General features: G+C 40.0%; 2 protein-coding genes across 2 annotated transcripts; one reads left to right on the forward strand and one right to left on the reverse strand.

Annotated features, from left to right (window-relative positions):
- Positions 1 to 8,928: 8,928 nt before the first annotated feature.
- On the reverse strand, positions 8,929 to 10,806 carry LOC115949701. Its single transcript, XM_031066989.1, has 2 exons — positions 9,730 to 10,806; positions 8,929 to 9,570 (listed from the first exon to the last, which is right to left on the reverse strand). The coding sequence occupies exons 1-2, from the start codon at positions 10,804 to 10,806 to the stop codon at positions 8,929 to 8,931; spliced, it is 1,719 nt and encodes a 572-aa protein (XP_030922849.1).
- Positions 10,807 to 16,163: 5,357 nt separating this feature from the next.
- Positions 16,164 to 16,790, forward strand: LOC115949702. The gene is made up of 3 exons (XM_031066990.1): positions 16,164 to 16,352; positions 16,399 to 16,506; positions 16,593 to 16,790. Exons 1-3 carry the CDS (start codon positions 16,164 to 16,166, stop codon positions 16,788 to 16,790), a joined length of 495 nt encoding a protein of 164 aa, XP_030922850.1.
- The last annotated feature ends 4,844 nt before the right edge of the window (positions 16,791 to 21,634 follow it).

A 21,634-nucleotide genomic window follows, 5' to 3' on the forward strand; every position in this document is an offset into this window, starting at 1 on the left:
TTTCAAGATGAATGTTATATTTTTGTTGAACTATATTATTTTCAATGTGGGTTGAAGACTTAAAGTGTATACATTGCTTTTTGGGATATAAAAAAAATTATTTCTAGATGGATGTTATATTTAATATTTTGCAGGTTGAAATGGGTTGTGTTACATTCGTGTCAACCCAACATAACTCATTTATTAAGCGTGTCAAATGGGTTGGGTCAGGTCAACCCGCCTTATTAACAGGTCAGGTTAGGGTTAAAGGATCATGACACGATTATTAAATGGATCGGGTTAGGGTTGAGCTATTTAGTTGAATACCTCTACCTCAACATGACACAAACCCAACACGCTAACTCGAATTGACACCCCTACTCGTTCGTGTCAAACTTTTAATGTTGATGCTGTGGTCACCTCAAAGAAATCAAAAGCGATGCCCTTTTGATGCTAGGCATGTAATGTAAGTCAATTGGTTAAAGGTTAAGACATTTGCTGACAGGGGCAGTGTACTGAAAAAAGATGGTAAAAAATAATTGAATATTTTAAGGAATTAATGGCGCAACTTTAAGGGCATTACATACACTCGTAGGTGTTGGGGGATTTCTTCTATCAAAAGTTTGGAGATGCAACAAAAAATTATTAGAATCTAAGGTGTAATTGGTCATTTATGTCTAATTGATTTTATTTTAATTAATAAAATTGAGTATTCAAACCAACTTTGAGGCACATAAGGAGGGATAGAGGAAGTGAAAATATGATAGAAGAATATTAGAGATCACATGACCAATTTTGATAAAAAGTAAAGAAAAAGAAATTTATCAAAGTAACATTTAATCAATAGTATTATAATCAGTAGTGGCTCTAGGAATTGTTTTTAGGGTGGTTACTAGGAAACTTAAATTATACAAAATTTAATAAAGAGACAATTTGAATATATCAATGTCACAAAAAAACACACAAATACATGAAATATTATAATTTTTTTATACTAACAAAGAGAATAAGGAAAAAAATAGACTAATAAAAGATAAAGTACAAATTGAAAATGCTGATATAAGAATAATAAAGTGACTACAACAATTTCATAACAAATCTTATGGAACAAGTTGTTAGCCTATTAGCCAAGGGTCTTGTAGCTGAATTGACATCTTCACATGCACAAAGTGCTTGGGGGACTAGGAGGGAAAGGGTTCGAGCTGCGGGGTTAGCAGCATGTTGTAATTATTTCTCAAAAAAAAAAGTTGTTAGCTTGTTATTGGTGTTCAAAATTTTTATTAAGGTGGTCAAAATAGGTTAGTTTAGTATATAATATATATTTTTAAAGTATATATATATATATATATACAATTTTTTCAAATCAGGTGGTCACTGAACATATTAATTTAAAATAATTATTTATATAACTTTTTTTTTGCATGTATATATATATATATATATATATTTTTTTTTTTTTTTTTTGACAAGTGAGGCTGTGAGGGTGGTCCTAGGACCACCCTCACATACAAGTAGAGCCACCAGTGATTATAATACCACAAGAATGAAGATAAAGGCATGTACGCCATGCACCCTGAATTTAGGGCTTGAAGGTGACAGAAAGCTTAGATCAAAGACACAACAGAGTTGGGTATCTTAGGGGGTATCTTGTGGGTTTAGTACGGGAAGCTCATAGAGGCCAAGAAAGAAAACTAGACAATACTACTAAACTATGAGACTCTTAAGTGTGCAATAACATTTTTAAGGGATAACATTTTTTTTCATCTGCTAACAAAATAAGATCTAATATGTGATACTATAACATAATACAAACACTTTTGGCAAGTAGAGATATTTTGCCTTTTTCTTACTACATAAGAATAAACTTGACTAGCAACTCCCTACAAGACCATAGCTAAATTAAGCTCCATTTTCTTTTCCCAACATCAGATCTTTTGTTCTCCTTATCTTATAGTACTGCTCTTTTTTGCAATGATCTAAGTTTCAACATAGTGGGCATTTTGGGGGCATTTCAATTCTTTGAGTTTTTATTACAAATATTGTAATATGTCAACTTGATATATCCTATTGTCACCCTAATACTTCGCCTGTATTTAATACCTAATTTTTCTTTACCATACATTTCAAAAGAGGTATCTGACCTTCAAATTTGCTTTGACACTTTGCTAGCCGATGTTACTGAAAAGAGAAGTCCTTGTTAACAAGAGAAAATTTTTATGGAGAAATTTGTTTCAAAGTTGTACAAAGATAAAGATATAAAGAAAGAAGTGACGTTTAATTTATAACTACTATCAATGTTGTGACTATAGTTTAGTATAGGCAATTGGGTTTTGAAGGGGTGTGTATATAAGGTCAAAAAAAGTCAAAATATTTTGTAACTACTATCCAAGAGACTAAACATTGTGTCTCTAATTTACTATAAATGATTAAACACAATAGTTCTGAAAAGTGAAAATATCACTAAAACTTCCACCAAACAAAAAGGTACAACTGTTCGGTATTTTTAAATGTATACGTAGCATTAATTTATGTAACCACGTGATGTAATAAAGAGTGAACGATAAAAAGTTAAACACTTCGCTTTTATATTATAGGGTCATGTTAATAGGTGGCCCTTAGGATAATTGTTAATAAATCATATTAGGAAAGTTTTGACATTATTTTCATGGGAAATATAAAAAATTGTTAACAAAATTAATTACTTTTTCATTTTCTCACAAAATGTTTCTAAAAATAATTCCTAAACTAATACTCTTAGGGCATTTTTTTAACATTTCTCTATATTATATATAGATATAGATAATAAAAAAGATGTTAACGATATTCCCATGTAAAAATGATATAGTACTAATCAAAATTTGATGTTAGGAATATTTCCATGTAAAAAATCGATGTTGTACTAATCAAAATAGGTGAGATGATAACCCAAATTAAATTAATGAAGCCACTTTGCTTGAATTCTCAATTGATAATGTAATCATACTTGCCTACTATTTTGACCATCCTTACCACTAGAGCACTAGGCTCAGTGTGACGAAACAATATGTTTGTAGCATGATTTTCGAATATGCAAAAGGTAATTTGATATTTTCATTGTTGTACCGTATCATTCATAGCATGGCATGCGTCTAAAAAGACTGTATTGGCAGGGCAATCGGCCCAAAGGCTTAAGTGACATTGCAGATTGACCAAACCCAAATTAATTCGCCACTATCAAAAAAGTTTTTGTAGTACCATTCATCTCAGATATGAATCCTCTGCATATATAGAACTTGCCGATATTTTTTTTTGCTTCTCAAGGTCATAAATTGATGCTAGAGAAATTATTGGACCGACTTGAATGTCGAATCCTAAAGTGGAATTCCCAGTAGGCCAAACTAATCACACAGAAAAATTGAGGCTTTGTTAATTTATTACAGTTATAGAACATGCGTAGTCCTAGCCCAACTTTAAATGAGAACTGGTTCATTTGGACCGGGCTTTTAAGTAGCTAATATAGTCTAAGCCCAGGTGAAAACTTTAATCGGGCCTGCTACTAGAGGTTCTTCCTCAATTACATTCATCCCGGGCCCACAATAGATCACCGGTTCATTTTTCTATTGTTTTTGTTTTTTGTTTTCCTCTCAATTTTATCTCGTTGGCGTCAAACTTTTATTGTCGATGTTGTGTTCACCTCAAACAAGTCAAAAGCCATGCCGTTTCAATGCTAAGCATGTAATGTAAGTCAATTGGTTAGGACATTTGTGCACAGGGGCAGTACGTAGTGTACTGAAAATAGATGGTAAAAAAAAATTGAATATTTTAAGGAGTTAATGGTGCAAATTTAAGGGCATTATATACACTTGTATGTGTTGGGGGATTTCTTCTTTCAAAAGTTTGGATTCGCAACCAAAAATCATCAGGATTTGAGGTGTAATTGATTACTTATGTCTAATTAATTTTATTTTAATTAATAAAGTTGAATATTCGAACCAACTTTGAAGCCCATTAGGAGGGATGGAGGAAGTGAAAATATGATAGAAAACAAATCCCTCTTCTAGGAAATATGCTAAATACCTGCACTCCCAATGCTCCCTTCTCTCTTTTTTTGGTTGTAACAAACCATTCCCAAATGCAAACTATTTATGGTAGCTGTGAACCCACTGCTGTACCTAACATCAACCAGAATTCGGACTACTCACACTGTGAGTTCCATTAGATCACTCAGTTGAAGCATTATCCTTGGCAAATGTTATCTCATATGCTCTCTCTCTCAAGGACACAAATATGCATGCCCATATTTTATGTTTAGCTTTATTCCCTCATGAAACTAAATTCTTCGGAGATCTAAATGATCCAAGGCCCAAACCAATAGAAACAACATTGAAGAGAGGTGTTTGAGTCTGAGATGAGAAAGAGTAGAGAACAGAATGTGAGAATAAAGTAACCGGTGATAAATAGAGCTAGGGACCAAATTGTCTTTAAGGACTAAGTTTGTTATTTTTAAAAAATCTTGCACCTAGTTCATATTAGCCCAAATCTCAGGGTAGTTTAATGGAATTTACCCTTATAATTATAGAAAAAAAAAATAGAAAAAGAAAAAGAAGAGCATTCCAAGACACTGAGTCATTCATCACATTTAAAACTTGGCCTCAGGGTAGCTGAGTCCCAGCAGAAGTGAAACACTTCCATTAAACAAGGTTCCTAATATTCCACCGACAAATTTAGCTGAAGGTTTGGCCACAATTCCTATTCGAGCTCCACCAATATGTCATCGTCTACTCATAAATAGAAAGTGAAATATTTTCATGTTTCCTTTGATACAGGCATGCAATTTGTATGGTCAATCCCAATGCTTATATTAATTTAGGATGGTCAATCCCAATGCTTATATTAATTTAGGAAAATACTAACGAGTGCTATTAGGTAATTGATGGAACACAAATCCGTCAGTAAGAGTGGGCAGATAGAATCCCCTGTGGTGTACGAAGGTTTACTCGATGAGGGTCACTGGTGTGGTGCCTGCCACAACGTCTCCGATGCCAAAGTCAGGATAATAACCAAACAAAGTAAAGAATCAGAATGTACTCTCAAAGTGTTTGTGCATATATTTTACCTTCCGTTGACTGTATGATAGCTTTATACCTGAGGCTTTAGGGGCTAGTCGTTGGGGTTATTAATGCCTTCTGAAGTAATGCCCCTGGACCAGTAATGAGACTTTTAAGAGGCTCCCAACGGTCTGCTTGGTCGATTTCGTAACTGCTCAGGTCATTGATTGACTGCATTGAATGACTCCTTGCCTTCGTCAGTGATGATGGCTTTCTTCGTTGTTCCTGATGACTTCGTCAAGGATGCTTCCTTCGTCATTAATGGTATCTTCGTCCATGGGATGTAGAATCGTCATTCCTGTCAGTTGCCCCCCTAGGTTCTGGGGTCGTCGGTGACATGTCATGACGATCACAGAAGCTGAAAAGTTTTTCTTGTGACTCTTAGGGTTCTGTTCCGCTTTTAATGCTTAGTGGCGGCGCTACACGCAATCATGGCCACGTGGCGTGTGATGATTTGTGGGATTAATGGTATGACCCTTGGGTTTCCCGCTGGTTTTTCAATCGTTTTTTGTCTAAGTTTAAAACTTCTCCTCTTTAATTTTTCTTTTACTTTTCAGAGAGCAAAGACAGACAAATTCTTTAGTGATACTCTGAGCACCTTCTTGAAACCTCCTTTCTTCTCCAAATCACCTTGCGCTGTGCTTTTGCTGTTCCGCCATTGGAGGTGCGTTTCTCTTTCCTTTTACTTCCTTCTTTTTTCTTTTACTGTAGCATAATTTCTGATTCTCTATTTCCTTTTATTTCTCTTCTGTTGTTGGTCTCTGTTTTTCTTTTGGGGGTTTTAGTTTTGTACCGTGTTTTTCAGCCCTCCGATTTTTGCATTTTCCATGGTTGATAGCTTGGAGGTTAGGATAGCTTGCCCGTCGATCTCCTTCCTTTTTGCGCGTCTAGGTGGGTCTTTGGGTACTTATCCGTTTTTAGAAAATTTCGTGTTTGAGGGCAATAGTCTGAGCGTGGTTTTGGGCGACTTGTTGCCCTTGCTCCGTCAATCGCTCAATTGGTTCGAGGGTTTAGGAAGGAGAGGGTTAATGTCTGAGGTTAGGTCTAGTGACCTTGAGACTGGGTTGTCATCTAGTGGTGACCCGGCTGAAGGAGATACAGCCGTCTCTGGCCCTCGGGAGGTTAGGGCTTTTTATGCCCTCAGGGAGATTTGTGGTCTGGACGCTGAGACTGTAAATAGGTTCAAGGATAGGTTTCAGTTTCCGTCTAGGGTTCGTGTTTGTCTACCTAGGGAAGAAGATAGGGCCTGCCACTTTTTTCCAGGTGAAGTATGTTTTTACGAGTCAACTTTCACCTGCGGGCTTAGGCTCCCCGTCCACCTGTTCCTGATGGAACTTTTAGATCACTTTGGTATAGCTCCCGAGCAGCTCATGCCTAACTCGTGGAGGACCGTGATCAACTGTATGCAAATATGGTTGGCCTCCAATGGGGATATGATCAGGATAGGCGAGTTCACTTACTTGTACCGTTTGAAAGAGTCCAAGGAGTGGGGGTATTATGAATTAATCCCTTGGGAGAGAAAGACTAGGATCGTTAAGGGCTTGCCCTCGTCATTCAGGTATTGGAAGTCGCGATTTTTCTTTGTGTCTGGGGACGACTTCGAGACTCAATCCAGCAGTGATTGGGGTGATATCCCGAGGTTGCTCCGTCGGTGGGGAACCCCGACCTTAGGTGCGTTAGTATTTCTCCCCGTCATTTAATTTTGCCACCTTTGAGGCTCTGGTCTTGCTAACTTCTTTGTTTCTTTGTTTGGTATAGTTAAGAGACGGCCTGAACTTAAGAGCCGGTATAAAGAACGCATCGAGACTGCGATCGGGTATGCTGAGACGATTGAGAGCTGGGACGAACTGGTTGACCCCCGATCTCTTGCATTTTACAACCTCGGTCCTGACCCATCTCCTTATGTTCTTCGTCATCTTGGTATTGAAGGCAAAAAGAGTAAGTTTTATCTTCGTCAGTGTTGATTCTTCTTATGTGCACTTAAGCATTCTTGACAGGTGTTTTCTTCTTGTAGAGATGACGACAAAATTTAATAAGGATATGTACGCAAAGATGAGATCAAAGAAAGACGAACCGCTTTCCAATCTGGGGAAGAAGGCTGTGCGTGTGACCGGGAAGGGTCCTGCTTCTATGCCCCTTACTATCGTTCCTTCCATAGCTTCTGAAACGACAAGGACAGCTTCCCCGACCGCTTCGATAGAGGAGATTCCTACTCTCAACTCCAGAAGGCCGCGTGTGGCTAGCAAAGGGAAGGAGAAGGCTGATACTCGTTCGTCCACAATATGGGATGACGAGACGTTGGCCGTAGACAGGGCTCACGTGGTCGTCACTCCAGCGGACTTGAAGGCTCTTTCCGACATGTCCTTAAACGATGTCGCCTCTCGTCATGTTCACAAACTCGTCCAGGTATGGAGTTCTTCCTTCTACATCTCTCTCTTTTTTTTTTTTTTTTTTTTTTTTTTTTTTTTTTTTTTTTTTTTTTTTTTTTTTTTTTTTTTCAGACGACTTCATAATTTCCTTCAGGTGTTGGGAGAGAGCCTCCATATTACCGCTGAATACCTAACTCAAGAGGCCAAGGTGGCGTCTCTGACAACCCGGATGGAGGCCTTGGAGAAAGAGAACTCTGACCTGAAGACGAACCTGATCACCTCCATGGACGAGGCAACGACGTTGAAGGAGAAGGTCAAAGTGCTGGAGGACGACCTCAGGGTTGAGCGCGGGTTGACTCATGAGAAGGACGAGCAGCTTCTTGTAGCCAAGGAGAAACTTGTAACCATCGCTGCTCGATCCGTGGAGGCTTTCCAGACTACTGATGAGTACAATACTGTGCTCTTCAGCCGGCATTTCAAAGGTTTTGAGCTTCTCCGGAGGTATATGATCAAGCATCCTTCTAGAGTCAACCTGGAGAGCCTGGATTTAGAAGAGGTGGACAAGGAAATGGCTCTGGATGAAGCGGCTCAGTCTTCTGCCCATGGTGATGATGCGCCTGAGCCTGTTGCTGACGTACCGGCTAATGAAGACACAGCTGATGCCTGATTTGAATACTTAGAAATTTTTCCTTTTTGTTTTATGGTGCCCGTCTTGTTTTGGGCCTTTTCTTTTTGTAAATCTAATTTCAAAACAGTCAATTTTATTTTGAAAACAATGATAGTGGCCTAGTGGTTATGGGCTTGAATGAAGTGTACCTACTTTTCCTTTAGATATTTTGGTTGATTTACATTCGTCTACACTTTTGTGCTTTGTTAATCAGTTGCATCCTGTTTTGATTTGATGTACCGCTCTCTTTTCTTCGCCAAATAGACTCCTGCCACTTGCACCTGCCAGGGGGTTCTGCCTGGGTGGCTTGTGTCCGTCCAGGCAGACTTTTGTCACTTAGGTTCTTTTTTTTTTTTTTTTTTTTTTTTTTTTTTTTTTTTTTTTTTTTTTTTTTTTTTTTTTTTTTTTTTTTTTTTTTCGTCAGCAACTTACATCCGTCAAGGCGGAATCTTGTTACTTAGTCTTTTAAGCCTCCTATGATGGCCGTCAGTAACTTACATCCGTCAAGGCAGAATCTTGTTACTTAGCGATTTCATCATCCTTTAATGGTCGTCAGTAACTTACATTCGTCAAGGCGGAATCTTGTTACTTAGTTTTTTATTCCTCCTAGGATGGTCGTCAGTAACTTATATCCGTCAAGGCGGAATCTTGTTACTTAGTTTTTTATTCCTCCTAGTATGGTCGTCAGTAACTTACATCCGTCAAAGCGGAATCTTGTTACTTAGTGATTTATAGGCCTTATGACTGACCGGTACTGCTTGCGCAAAGACATCAGAGGAATAATTCTTTTATTAATTTCAAGAACGAATGCATTCGTTTATTACATTTACTCATGGTATTTCTTTAAATGCTCAATGTTCCATGGCCGTTGGAGCTTTTGTCCGTCCATAGTCTCCAGATGGTAACTTCCTTGTCTAGAGTAGTGAATGACGCGGTAAGGTCCTTCCCACATAGGGCCCAACTTTCCTTGAGTAGGGTCTTTGGTTGCTGTAGTGACTTTGCGAAGGACGAGGTCCCCTATGTCCAGTCGCCTGAGTTTAACCCTCTTGTTGTAGTATTCGGTCATCTTTTTTTGATACTTTATCATTCTACTGGACGCGTTGTCTCTTACTTCATCTAGGCAGTCCAGGTTGAGCCGCAGTTCATCGTCATTGAGTCCTTCTCTGAATGTTCCTCGTCTGATGCTTGTTACTCCAACTTCTACTGGGATTACTGCCTCTATGCCATAGGTAAGCCTGAAGGGTGTCTCTCCTGTTGGGGTTCTGGCTGTGGTCCTGTAAGCCCATAGGACACTAGGTAGTTCTTCTGGCCAGGCACTTTTTGCTTCGTCCAGCTTGGTTTTGATAATCTTGAGCAACGTCCTATTCGTTACTTCCGTCTGTCCGTTTGCTTGGGGATGTCCTGGGGATGAGAACTGATTCTTGATTCCGAGGTCTGAGCAGAATTCTCTGAAGCCTTGGTTGTCGAACTGCCTCCCATTATCAGATATGATCGTCAAGGGAATCCCGAACCTGCAGATTATGTTTTTCCACACAAAGCTCCGGATCCGAGCCTCAGTGATTGTTGCTAGGGCCTCTGCTTCGACCCATTTTGTGAAATAGTCAATAGCAACTAGGAGGAATTTTACCTGACCTTTACCTTGGGGCAGAGGACCGACGATATCGATTCTCCATTGTGCGAATGGCCATGGGGAAGCTATGGTCGTCATTTTCTCCGCTGGAAGCCGTTGCACATTCCCGTACCGCTGGCATTTGTCGCACCTTCTGACGATATCAGCAGCATCCACCTGCATGGTTGGCCAAAAATACCCTGCTCTTATCACCTTGTTGACCAGGGATCTGGAGCCGGCATGGTCGCCACAGATTCCTCCGTGTACTTCTTCCAGGATGTATTTGGCCTCTTCTTCGTCGACGCACTTCAGGTAAGGCATAGAGAAGCCTCTCTTGTACAAGACGTCGTTCAGGATCGTGAACCTGGCTGCTCTCTTCTTGATCTTTCTTGCTTCGTCAGTGTTCTGAGGTAGGTGCCCGTCCTGGAGGAAGGATATAATGGGTGTCATCCAGGTGTCTGTCCTTAGGATGGTGAACACCGCAACCTCTTCAATACTCGGGTGTTTCTGGATCTCTATTGCCATGTCCATGCCCGTCCTCCCTTCTTTTGATGACGCTATCTTTGATACTTCGTCGGCCCCAATATTCTGGCTTCTTGGTATCTGAACGAACTCCACTGTGTCGAACTCCTGAGTTAGTTGCCTTGTCAGTTTAAGGTATTTCTGCATCCTTTCTTCCTTTGCCTTGTACTCTCCACTGATCTGTCCGATTACCAGCTTTGAATCACTCTGGATCAACAAGTTTTTGGCACCAAGAGCTTTCCCAAGCCTTAAGCCCATCAATATTCCTTCATACTCGGCTTCGTTATTGGTGGCTGGGAACTTTAGTTGAACCCCATATTTCATCACTTCTCCTTCGGGGGTGGTTATGACGACCCCTACTCCCCCCTTCTTTTGGGCTGACGAACCATCTGTCTGTATTGTCCATTTATCAACTTCGTCAGTAATTCCATCTTCGTCTGGAAGAGTGAATTCAGCGATAAAGTCAGCCAGAGCTTGCGCCTTGATAGCCGTTCTTGGATGGTACTCGATGTCAAATTGGTTGAGTTCGATCGCCCATTGGACCATTCTCCCTGCTGCTTCTAGTTTGTTCATTGATTTCTTAATTGGTTGATCCGTCATCACAAGGATAGGATTCGACTGGAAATATTGCCTGAGCTTGCGCGAGGCTACTATTAAAGCAAACACAATCTTTTCGATCCTTGGTTATCTGAACTCAGCTCCTTGAAAGGCTTGGCTGACGTAGTACACCGGGAGTTGCTTCTTGCCTTCTTCTCTAATCAAAGCTGCGCTTACTGCCGAGGCTGGCACCGCCAGGTACAGGTATAGGTTCTCTCCTTCTTTGGACGAGCTCAAGAGAGGTGGACTGCTCAGATATTGCTTCAGCTCTTAGAACGCTGCTTTGCACTCATCGGTCCAAGCAAAAGCCTGCTTCAAGGTTTTAAAGAATGGCAGGCATTTGTCGGTGGCCCTGGAGACGAACTTGTTTAAAGCTGCTATCCTTCCTGTGAGTTTTTGTACATCCTTGATGGTTTTGGGTGAGGCCATGTCAATGATAGCTCGTACTTTCTCTGGATTTGCTTCTATTCTTCTCTGGGACACCATGAATCCCAAGAACTTTCCCGAGGCTACCCCAAAAACACACTTACTTGGATTCAACTTCATCTGGTGTTTTTTGAGGGTTACAAAAGTCTCTTCCAAGTCGTCCAGATGCATGAGCTCTTCCTTACTCTTGACGAGCATATCGTCCACGTATACCTCCATGTTCCTGCCAATTTGTTAGCTGAACATTTTGTTTACCATTCTCTGATACGTAGCTCCAGCATTTTTCAACCCAAAAGGCATCACCTTGTAACAGTAGAGTCCTTGACTTGTGATGAAGGCTGTCTTCTCCTGGTCTTCTTCAGCCATCTTTATCTGGTTGTACCCTAAGAAGGCGTCTATGAACGTCAGTAACTTGTGTCCGGCGGTGGAGTCCACGAGTTGGTCTATCCGTGGTAAAGGGAAGCTGTCTTTTGGGTAGGTTTTGTTCAGATCGGTGAAGTCTACACACATTCTCCATTTTCCATTCTCTTTCTTTACTAGGACGACGTTGGCGAGCCATTCAGGATAATATACTTCCCAGATGAATCCAGCCGTCAAGAGTTTGGTTACTTCCTCTGCAACTGCCTGATCTCGCTCTGGGGCGAAGGTTCTTCGTCGCTGCTGAACGGGCTTCCTGCTGGGATCCACGTTCAACCTATGCTGGATGACTCCTGGAGATATGCCCGGCATGTCCTCGTGACTCCACGCAAAGACATCTAGATTCTCTTTAAGGAACTTTATGAGTCTTTTTCTCATCTCGGGGCTTAGCGTCGTCCCTATCTTGGTCGTCTTGTCCGCATTTCCTTCTACCAATTCCACTGTTTCCAGGATCTCCATCCCGTCCTCCTCTTTCTCTTCAATCGTCCATGTGTGGTTCTCCTTTCCTGCCAGTACGGCCTGATAGCATTCCCTTGCCAGGACTTGATCGCCTTTCACTTCACCCATGCCGTTGTCTGTCGGGAATTTTACCTTCAAACAGTAGGTTGACGTTGCCGCCTTCCACTTGTTGAGGGTGGGCCTCCCAATGATGACATTGTAGGATGAGGGGCAATCTACCACCAGGAAGTCTACATGTTTGGTCAACTGCAATGGGTAGGTCCCTGCCGTCACCGTCAGTGTCACTATACCCCTGGGGTAGACCCTATCTCCACTGAAGCTGACGAGTGGAGAGTCAAAAGGGTGAAGTCTTTTTGGATCTAATCTTAGCTGCTGGAAAGCTGGGAAGTAGATGATGTCCGCTGAGCTCCCGTTATCAACGAGGACCCTTTTGGTATTGAACCCTTCTATATTCAGTATTATGACCAGGGGATCGTTGTGGGGCTGCTTTACTCCCCTGGCGTCTCCTTCACTGAAGGACACGTCCTGGCATGTTCGTCGGTGCTTGGACGGAGGAATGGTGTGGACGCTGTTCACCTGTCTATGGTACGCCTTTTTAAGTGATCTAAATGATCCTCCTGAGAATGGTCCTGTGATCGTGTTTATCTCACCGATCACCTTGCGTGGAGGCTGGGAAGTATGGTCGTCATCCTGAGTGAAGGATTCACGCTGGGTCCGGTTGTCGTTTCTGAACTTGCCATATTCTCCTTTCTTTACATGCTTCTGTAACTTCCCTTTCCGTATTAGTTCCTCTATTTGCTCCTTCAGGTCTCTGCAATCTTCTGTGTTGTGGCCGTGGTCTCTATGGAACTGGCAATACTTGTTCTTGTCACGAACGTTGGAGGATGAGTGTAATGGCCTAGGCCACTTGAGATAGTGCTCGTCCTTGATTTGTGTGAAAATCTTATCAACAGGCATAACCAAGGGAGTAAATTTTACCGTTCGAGGATTTTTGTCGTCCCTCCTCCTATTCCTGTCATTGTTCCGACGATCTAGTCTGTCTCTCTTTTGCCCCCTACGGTCGTCTTCCCTCTTGGCCTTGTCTCCTGGCCTTTCGGTATCTTTTATGGCAGCTAGGGCGTCTTTCGCATTCATGTATTTTTGTGCCTTCAGGAGCATTTCCGCCATCGTCTTCGGGGGGTTCTTTGCAAGAGAGGCCACGAGGTCTCCGGATCTCAACCCTGCTTTGAAGGTCGTCAGTTGTACCTTGTCATCAGCTTCGTCTACTTCCAGAGTTTCTCGGGTGAATCGCTTGACATATGACCTCAGAGTCTCCTTTTCTCCTTGTTTTATGGTGAGTAAGTAATCTACTGGCCTCCTTGGGCGTTGTCCTCCTATGAAGTGGCACAAGAAGGCACTACTCAGCTGATCGAAGTTGTCTATGGACGAGTTTGGCAACTTAGTAAACCATTCTCTTGCAGCTCCTTTGAAAGTCGTAGGGAAGAAACGACACAATATCTTGTCAGGTGGTTGCTGAAGGCCCAGAGTCATCTTAAAGGTATTAAGATGATCCTGAGGGTCCTTGAGTCCATTGAATGGCTCTAATTAAGGCAAGCGAAACTTTGACGGCACGGGGCATTCAAGTACTGCTGCAGTGAAAGGCGAATTCGTAGCCCTTATCATTTTGTCTACGCTCCGGTCTGTCTTCTCTTTGATAGCACTCCTTAGCTCGTCCATCTCTTTCCTCATTTCCCGAAGAAGATCTGAGTTCTGTTCGTCCGGAGTAGTTGGTCTCCAGGGGATTTCCCTCCGTTGACTATCCCCTTCTTCCTCCGTGTTACCCTTGGACTGGTTTTCTTCCTGTTGAGCTTGTTGAACCTGCTGGAGCCGCAGCTTCATTTCCTGGTTCTGTTTGGTGAGTTCTTCAATGGTGGCTGCAAGGGCTTGAACTTGCTGGGCCAAGGCTGCTGAATCTGGGTTGGATTCCATCTGGATATAGAGAATTGATGGAAACTACGTTTTCGAGTATGAATCTGAAAACTCGTCCCCACAGACGGCGCCAAACTGATGGAACACAAATCCGTCAGTAAGAGTGGGCAGATGGAATCCCCTGTGGTGTACGAAGGTTTGCTCGATGAGGGTCACCGGTGTGGTGCCTGCCACAACGTCTCCGATGCCAAAGTTAGGATAATAACCAAACAAAGTAAAGAATCAGAATGTACTCTCAAAGTGTTTGTGCATATATCTTACCTTCCATTGACTGTATGATAGCTTTATACCTGAGGCTTTAGGGGCTAGCCGTTGGGGTTGTTAATGCCTTCTGAAGTAACGCCCCTGGACTAGTAATGAGACTTTTAAGAGGCTCCCAACGGTCTGCTTGGTCGATTTCGTAACTACTCAGGTCATTGATTGACTGCATTGAATGACTCCCTGCCTTCGTCAGTGATGATGGCTTTCTTCATTGTTCCTGATGACTTCGTCAAGGATGCTTCCTTCGTCATTAATGGTATCTTCGTCCGTGGGATGTAGAATCGTCATTCCTGTCAGTAATAGTTAACAATCTATTTTAAGAAAATTTTGACACAACTTTTATGAGAAATTAAAAAAGTTGTCAAAATATTAATTTTTTTTCCCATAAAATATATTTTTAAATAAATTGTTAACCAATACTCTAAAGGCATCCGTTAGCATTTTACTTAATACCATCGTTCATTGTATAATACATGCGTCTAAAATGTAGGCCGAAGGCTTTTAGTGATACTATAGATTGACCAAACCCAAATTCGCCACTATCAAAAAAGTGAAATTCCCAGTTGGCCCAACTAATCACATAGAAAAATTGAGGCCTTGTTAATTTATTAAAGGTGTAGAACATTTGTAGTCCTAGCCCAACTTTAAATAAGGAATGGGCTAAGGTTGATATAAAAATGGCCCAAAGACTGTGGATTTCAATAGAATCAGTAACCATAGCAAATGAAAGACACGTTTTCATACCCTTTTTCCCCTTCAGAACTAGTTTCATTGGACCGAGCTTTTAAGTAGCTAATAAAATTGTCAAAGCCCAGTTGGAAATTTCAATCTTACTTTTCTATTGATTTAGTATGTGTTTAGGATCTACTATTTGACCCATGTTTTGCATTTATGTTTCGAAAATGCTTGGCATGCTACACCTTGAGGAAACGCAAGCTGAAAAGAGCTGAAACGCAAGCAATACGCACCGTTTCATTAATCCAAACACGTGTTTCAGTACTGTTCATGGACACCAATCTCATAGAGACGCACCGTTTCATTAAAACGGTCAAGGCTCTTGCGCTATTCATGCTAGTTTGCAAGTTATGTGAACAACGGTGTGCTCAACTTTGATGAAAACAGTACGCAGCTCTGTTCATTGCACAAGCATTAGTTGGAGAATTTTGAGATCAAAACGGTGCGCAACTCTCAATGACTCTTTTTATTCTCTTCTTTTGGGATCTTTTCTCTCAACTACCATGGCAGAATGCCTTCAAGGCTCTTCAATGAGAAGTCCGAATCATCTTCAATGAGTTGCACCTACCCACCAACCACAAAACCATCAAAACAGAGCACACACGGTACAAACAAACCCATTACGCGGAACTCTCTGAAAAGATCCCCTCTATTCTTCATCAGTAGCAGCTCACCTTCTCTCTGCTTGGGACATTGTTGCCGCCACTGTGGGTCTCTGCATTCACCGGTAAGTTGTGTCTAACTTCTCATGCTCTCTGATCTGTTGGTGTATTAATGTATTGTTTTCCATGAGGCTTCATCAATCTGTGGTTTTTTGTGTTCAACGTTTGTATGTGGTTTTTGTGTTCAACGTTTGTGTGTGGTTCTTTACAATTTTCCATGACACTAGTATGTGAGTTTCTTGATCCTTTGTGTAATACCATTGTGTCTCTTCCTACCTCTGTTGTATTTGGATATATGTGAGTTTACTTTGCATTTTTCATGTGGGCATCCTAATTGAAAAATGATATGCACATGAGCTATTTGTTGAAATGCCTCAATGAGTATGGAAGGAAGTTGTAGCAAAAATGGTTAAGAAGAAATCGAAGGACGGTGGTAGTAATGATCCGAGAGCTGACTGGAAAGAACCTAAGGAATTACAAGCTTTTTGTGAGTTCTATGTTGTTCAAGTCATAGACGGCAAGAAGAAAGGAGGATTTTTGACCAAAACTGGGGTTGATGCAGTGATGGAGCAGTTGGGTGCCATGGGAAAAGTGGTGACTCACCTGTAGATTAAAAACAAATGGAATCATCTGAAAAAAGGGTGGAAGCAGTATAACCAGTGTTTTGACAATGACACTGGGTTGGGTTATGATGCTGGAACTGGGAATGTTTGAGGCCAGTGATGAGTGGTGGACCCGAAAGATTATGGTTAGTTCACTTTACATAATTTTGAAAATCTTTACTGTTTACAACTTTATATTATTGTGTTCTAATTACTGGTTGTTCATATGTAGACATGTCCTAATGCAAAAACCTTTAAAAATAAAGGTTTGCTGAATTGTGACTTCCCGAACATCATGTTTGGAGGCACGGTTGCATCGGGGAAAAATGCGTTTTGCACGAGCGGTCAAACACCAAAGGAAACCACCGAAGGGTCTGGGACTCCGTTGATAGCACGAACTTTGTTGACCCCCAATGTGAACCCTTTGTGAATGTTGACGCAATGGAGGTTGAAAGTCCATCATCGTCGAGGGTAGGACTGGCAGTGACTAAGGGAAAAGGCTTGGCAACCAGTGTCCACATTTTCAAGCCAATTTGCAAGAAATCAAGAAAAAAACGTTCAGTTGCGCAAGAGATGTCAGACTCTTTGAAGAGCATCTCAAATGTTATTGTTGAGAGTAGAAGTGTAAGTACACGTATGGATATTGCTTTCACAGCAACTAGTCAGGTTAAAGCAATTCTGGACATGGTGTTGAGTCTTCCTGGGGTGCACTCGGGTCATTACCTTCATCTGTTTAGCACCCTCTACTTTATGGAAAAAGAGCGGGATAAGCACATGTTTGCGGCACTTGGCGATGACAAGGACGTCCAACTAAAGTAGCTAGAAAAAGAGTACCAAAGGAACCCTGAATTTCATTTTTAGTGAAGGAAGGGGATTGTCTTGATAGGAACACAGGCTTGGTGTAGTAATTGGATATTCAGTGTTGTACTTGTTGCACTATTTTTTTTTTTTATTGGTAGAAACTAAAGCTTACCATGAGTTTCACATGTAACGAATATATAAAAATGCATAAATCAAAGGTATTACAATCAAGTTTTTAAAACCCTCAGTTCTGCTTACTAACAATACAATAATAAATGGTATTACATTATTGAAATTTGTGAACCATCAGTTAAGGTCCCCACAAAATAATTTCCATAATGTTAATGGTATTTTCAACCACACTAACTTGCTTTAGCTCCAAAAATAATGGTCACCATAATCAGTTATCGTCTGCACATATCGATGTTATTGTCATAAACCTGTTTCATCTCAGGTTCGTCCAACATTGAGATTGCATGTGCCATCGTAATGACCTCTCTCACTATGTCCAGATGTGCCCCCTGTAGATCTGGAACATTCAACGTCTTTATTTATCTCATGTGCTCTAACGAAATTACGAAGAACCATTGTAGTAACAATGATGCGACCTTGAGTGTGTGTACAAAAGGCTGACATATTTCTCAAAATTTTCCATTTACTCTTCCAAACTCCAAAAGTTCGTTCTATGACTGAACAGAGTGATGAATGGAGATAATTAAATGGTGCAAGGAACCCTTTCCTCATAGGGTACTCTGAATCAACCAGATAATACTTTCCTACAAATGAACACGTTTATTACATTAACATTTTCACTACATTAATACATACTTTAATACTGTAATTAAACTGCATATTTACAAACTAGCTGGAGCTTTTAGGAAGTTGTAACTCTCATTATTGAGGCAGCTTAAAAAAATCCTCGTGTCATGCACTGACCCTTCCCATCCAACACATGCGAATGTGAACTTCATGTCAAAGTCACATGCGCACATGCAATTTGTTGTGGTGATCCCCTTCCTGCCATAGTACGGGTGTTGCTCATCAACTGGTACGACCACAGGGACGTGGACCCCATCAATCGCACAAATGCAACCCTAACCATTGCCACAAAAATACCATGTGAAATGAAATACGTGGTATTGGAAAATAAAGATAATTTGAATAAAATCAAGTCAAGATACCAAATTCACAAAGTACCTTGAAATGTGGCCAATATCGATTTGAATGCTGAATATGTTCTGGCATGTCCCGAAATGTACGATCAGCAAGCTTGATAATGTCCACTGCCATAACAGTGGCTAACAATGTAACTACCATGGCCACGTGTCGATGCACTGTCTTACCCGAGTGCCGAAATCTATCTTGCACCATTTTGTTACCCTCAGCATGACCAAGTACCACCAATGTCATTACTAGAGACTCTTCCAAGCAAACTCTTCTAGTACCGTTATATCCATTCTGGCGCAGTGTATTACACAATTGTCCAAACACATGGCTTGACATTCTAAACTGTCTTCGACATTTCTTCTCATTTCCAGTTAATATGTACTGTACCCATTCATACTTTGTTTGTATATTCGTATGCAATGGTACTTTGGTCATATAGGTCTCCACGTAAGCTAGATATGCACACACGGCTAGATATGCTACGAGTACAATGTCGTCACTCAGGTAGAAGTCTGCGTCCCTGCATATGTTACCGACTTTAATTGCATGTACAAATACGAATGTGATACTATAATATGTAGGCTAAAAACAAATTGTTAAATTTTATTGAATATTAGTATTAGGCTCAAACTATGGTGGTACCAATAAATTAATAATCCTAAGCATATGCTTTCACTATTTCATCCAAGATTTCTAAAAATTGTAGGTTCATCTAGAGGGGAAAGTATAGAAACTCATTGGTACTGGAAATCAAATGAGTCGTTTAGCAAATCCATCGTTTTGTATAACTTTGACTGCTTTACAGCTATTGAACAATGACCTGTATGAAGTCGAGCTTAAAATTCAAAGCCTTGAAAGTGTTAAGATATCAAATGCTACAAAACCAAGAAGAAATAATAAACAGAAAATAGTATAAGCACTGGTTATAGAACAAATAATAGACATTAAAACCAATTGATTAAACTGCTAAACCACAAGCACAAGGTGGAACTATACTAAAGGAATTATATATCAACTTTGGAAGTGTTCATTAGTTCTTTTTTACAGTGTGTTATTCCTTGGTAGTTTTATAGGTTTTGTTTTGGAAATGTTATTGTTTTTTTTTTTAATTTTTGGGAAGAAAGTGACTAGTTTCTGAGAGCAAGTGAATAGTAATGGAGGCATTCAAAAGTTGAGTGTCAAATTCACAGGCTTTAATTGTCAAAGCAATAGACAGAGATGACTTTTAAAGTGAAAAAGGAAAACCAAGATGATGCCTTAGAGTGCATTATTGGAAAATAAAGCATGGTATACTTTTGAAATTATGGGTCAATTACATCTAAATGGGCATTTGCAATCTGCACCCCAAATATTAAAATTCTGCAATCGATACTAAACTATGAAATCATTTGCAGTGCATATCCTTAATTACAAGAAAAACAAAATCTGTGAGCACTAACCAGTATCTGAATTTGAGGTTAATCTAATATTTTGGAAATTAACTTGGATGGTGGAAGGACATTACAAATTAATCTCAAGTTAATTTTAGTTACCAAAACCTTCACAAACCCTGTCCAACAATAATGCCACACAAGAAAACCCAGAACAAAAAGGGGGGCCAAAACCCCCTTCTCATTTGAAAGTCAAAAACCAAAAAACTTTATATCTCAGTCTCAAAAACCCAACATAAAAACCCACACGAAGCTTTATGCTCTCATTAAAAACCTACAAAATCCCTCACTTTCATCAAAACCCACCACAAAAAAAAAAAAAAATTAAAATATTAAAAAATCAAACTTTTATACTATTTTGAAAAAACCCAGATGCCTAAAATCCCCAACCAACTTTCCACAATCAATTCACAAACCCCTTTTTTTCTTGTCTGTGTTTCCCACTTAAAAAGCAAGGGAAATACACAACATGTACCCCATTTCCTTTTCCCTAAACCTATCAGAATATGATTATTCAGCAAGAAAATAAATCAAATGAAAGACTGTAATGCTTATGAAAGATGAAAAAAACAAATAAAAAAATAAAAGCAAGTAAGGGCATAGAGAGATTTCCAATAAAGAGAGACCCAGATGAAGAAACATGAGAAGTGATAACAGAACTTGAAAATAAAGGCTTTTTGTTTTGAGTTTTGATATCACTTACAGTTTACAGCCAGAGAAAAGGCTTGAGTTTGGTCTAGTTGTTGTTTGTTGACTTTAGAAAAGTGTTTTTTTTCCCTACAAGTGTTTCCGTGTGTCCGTTATTTATAAGCCTCATGCTCCTTTCTAGTTTTTGAAAGCACAAACTTCAAATTGAATAGAAATAGACCCAACCAATGGTCTATCAATTCGTTATGGCTAGTGAAAGGTGGTGTTGAGTAAAGAGCTGATAATGAATTCAAAAACCATGCCTAACCGCTCAATAAAATTTTGGTAGCCAAAGTGAAAATTAAAAAAAACTGGTATACTCACAGACATAACACACTTTTATTATGTAAGTTATATTCCATTCAGAGTAAATTGGCTAGAAAGAACATACTGACTAAAATATAAGTGAAAATTTATAATTAGGAAGAGATTCCTATACCTATATCTCTAATTAACTAGCTAGGAATTAATCATATAGTGTTGATGCTTTCTGAAGTGTTAGAGGGTCTAAAAGGTAACCAAGCACAACACTGGTGATGGCTACCATACAAACAAATAGAAAAGGAAATCCGACTCTTGAGAGTCTCCTCTAATCTGTCCTTTTTTGCTCAATTTTGCCTGCAAGATATGGAGAAAGAAAAACTCAAATGCCCCATTAAAGAAGTAATGACATGTTTAATACAAAGTAAAGCGATAAGACAGTCATTAAGGGGGGTAAGTGAAGCATTTGCACATTATAGAAAAAGTTGGCTAATAAATGGTTGCAATCAGTCAAACGCGTAGCCCTGGAGTTCAATTTGTACAGCTTAATATGTAATACTATGCTATATATAATGTTATGAAACAGACCAGTACAATATTGACTCTCTCTTTTGTTGTTTTTGAATTAAAGTACCACCTGCTCTTTAGTTACTTGAAAAGGCACACTGCAGTGGTTGCAAATGAAGCTTGCATTTAGCAAAGCCACGCCATCTGTTAATATTTCATAGAGATACACTATACATCCTAATACAAAAACCTTGTATGCATAATAATAGGATCTTCTCCCACAGACTAAGTAATGAGTTTCTCAGAATCACAAACTCAGCACCATGAGAAAGATAAATTAAAGGCAGTTCTAGAAGAAAAGTTCTCCAGCTGGGTCAAAAATCTATTTTCCTTTCATCTGAGTCATTTTTCTTAGAGGTGC

The sequence above is a fragment of the Quercus lobata genome, chromosome 6 (assembly GCF_001633185.2).
Source record: "Quercus lobata isolate SW786 chromosome 6, ValleyOak3.0 Primary Assembly, whole genome shotgun sequence".
Classification (NCBI taxonomy): domain Eukaryota; kingdom Viridiplantae; phylum Streptophyta; class Magnoliopsida; order Fagales; family Fagaceae; genus Quercus; species Quercus lobata.

Coding starts and splice junctions, on each gene's coding strand:
- LOC115949701 (XM_031066989.1), bottom strand. CDS start 10,806: ATGAACAAACTAGAAGCAGCAGGGAGAATGGTCCAATGGGCGATCGAA. Junction 9,571..9,729: donor TGCCCCAAGGTAAAGGTCAG/GTAAAATTCCTC, acceptor AATGGGAGGCAG/TTCGACAACCAAGGCTTCAG.
- LOC115949702 (XM_031066990.1), top strand. CDS start 16,164: ATGGTTAAGAAGAAATCGAAGGACGGTGGTAGTAATGATCCGAGAGCT. Junction 16,353..16,398: donor TGGGTGCCATGGGAAAAGTG/GTGACTCACCTG, acceptor ATCTGAAAAAAG/GGTGGAAGCAGTATAACCAG. Junction 16,507..16,592: donor GGTGGACCCGAAAGATTATG/GTTAGTTCACTT, acceptor GTTCATATGTAG/ACATGTCCTAATGCAAAAAC.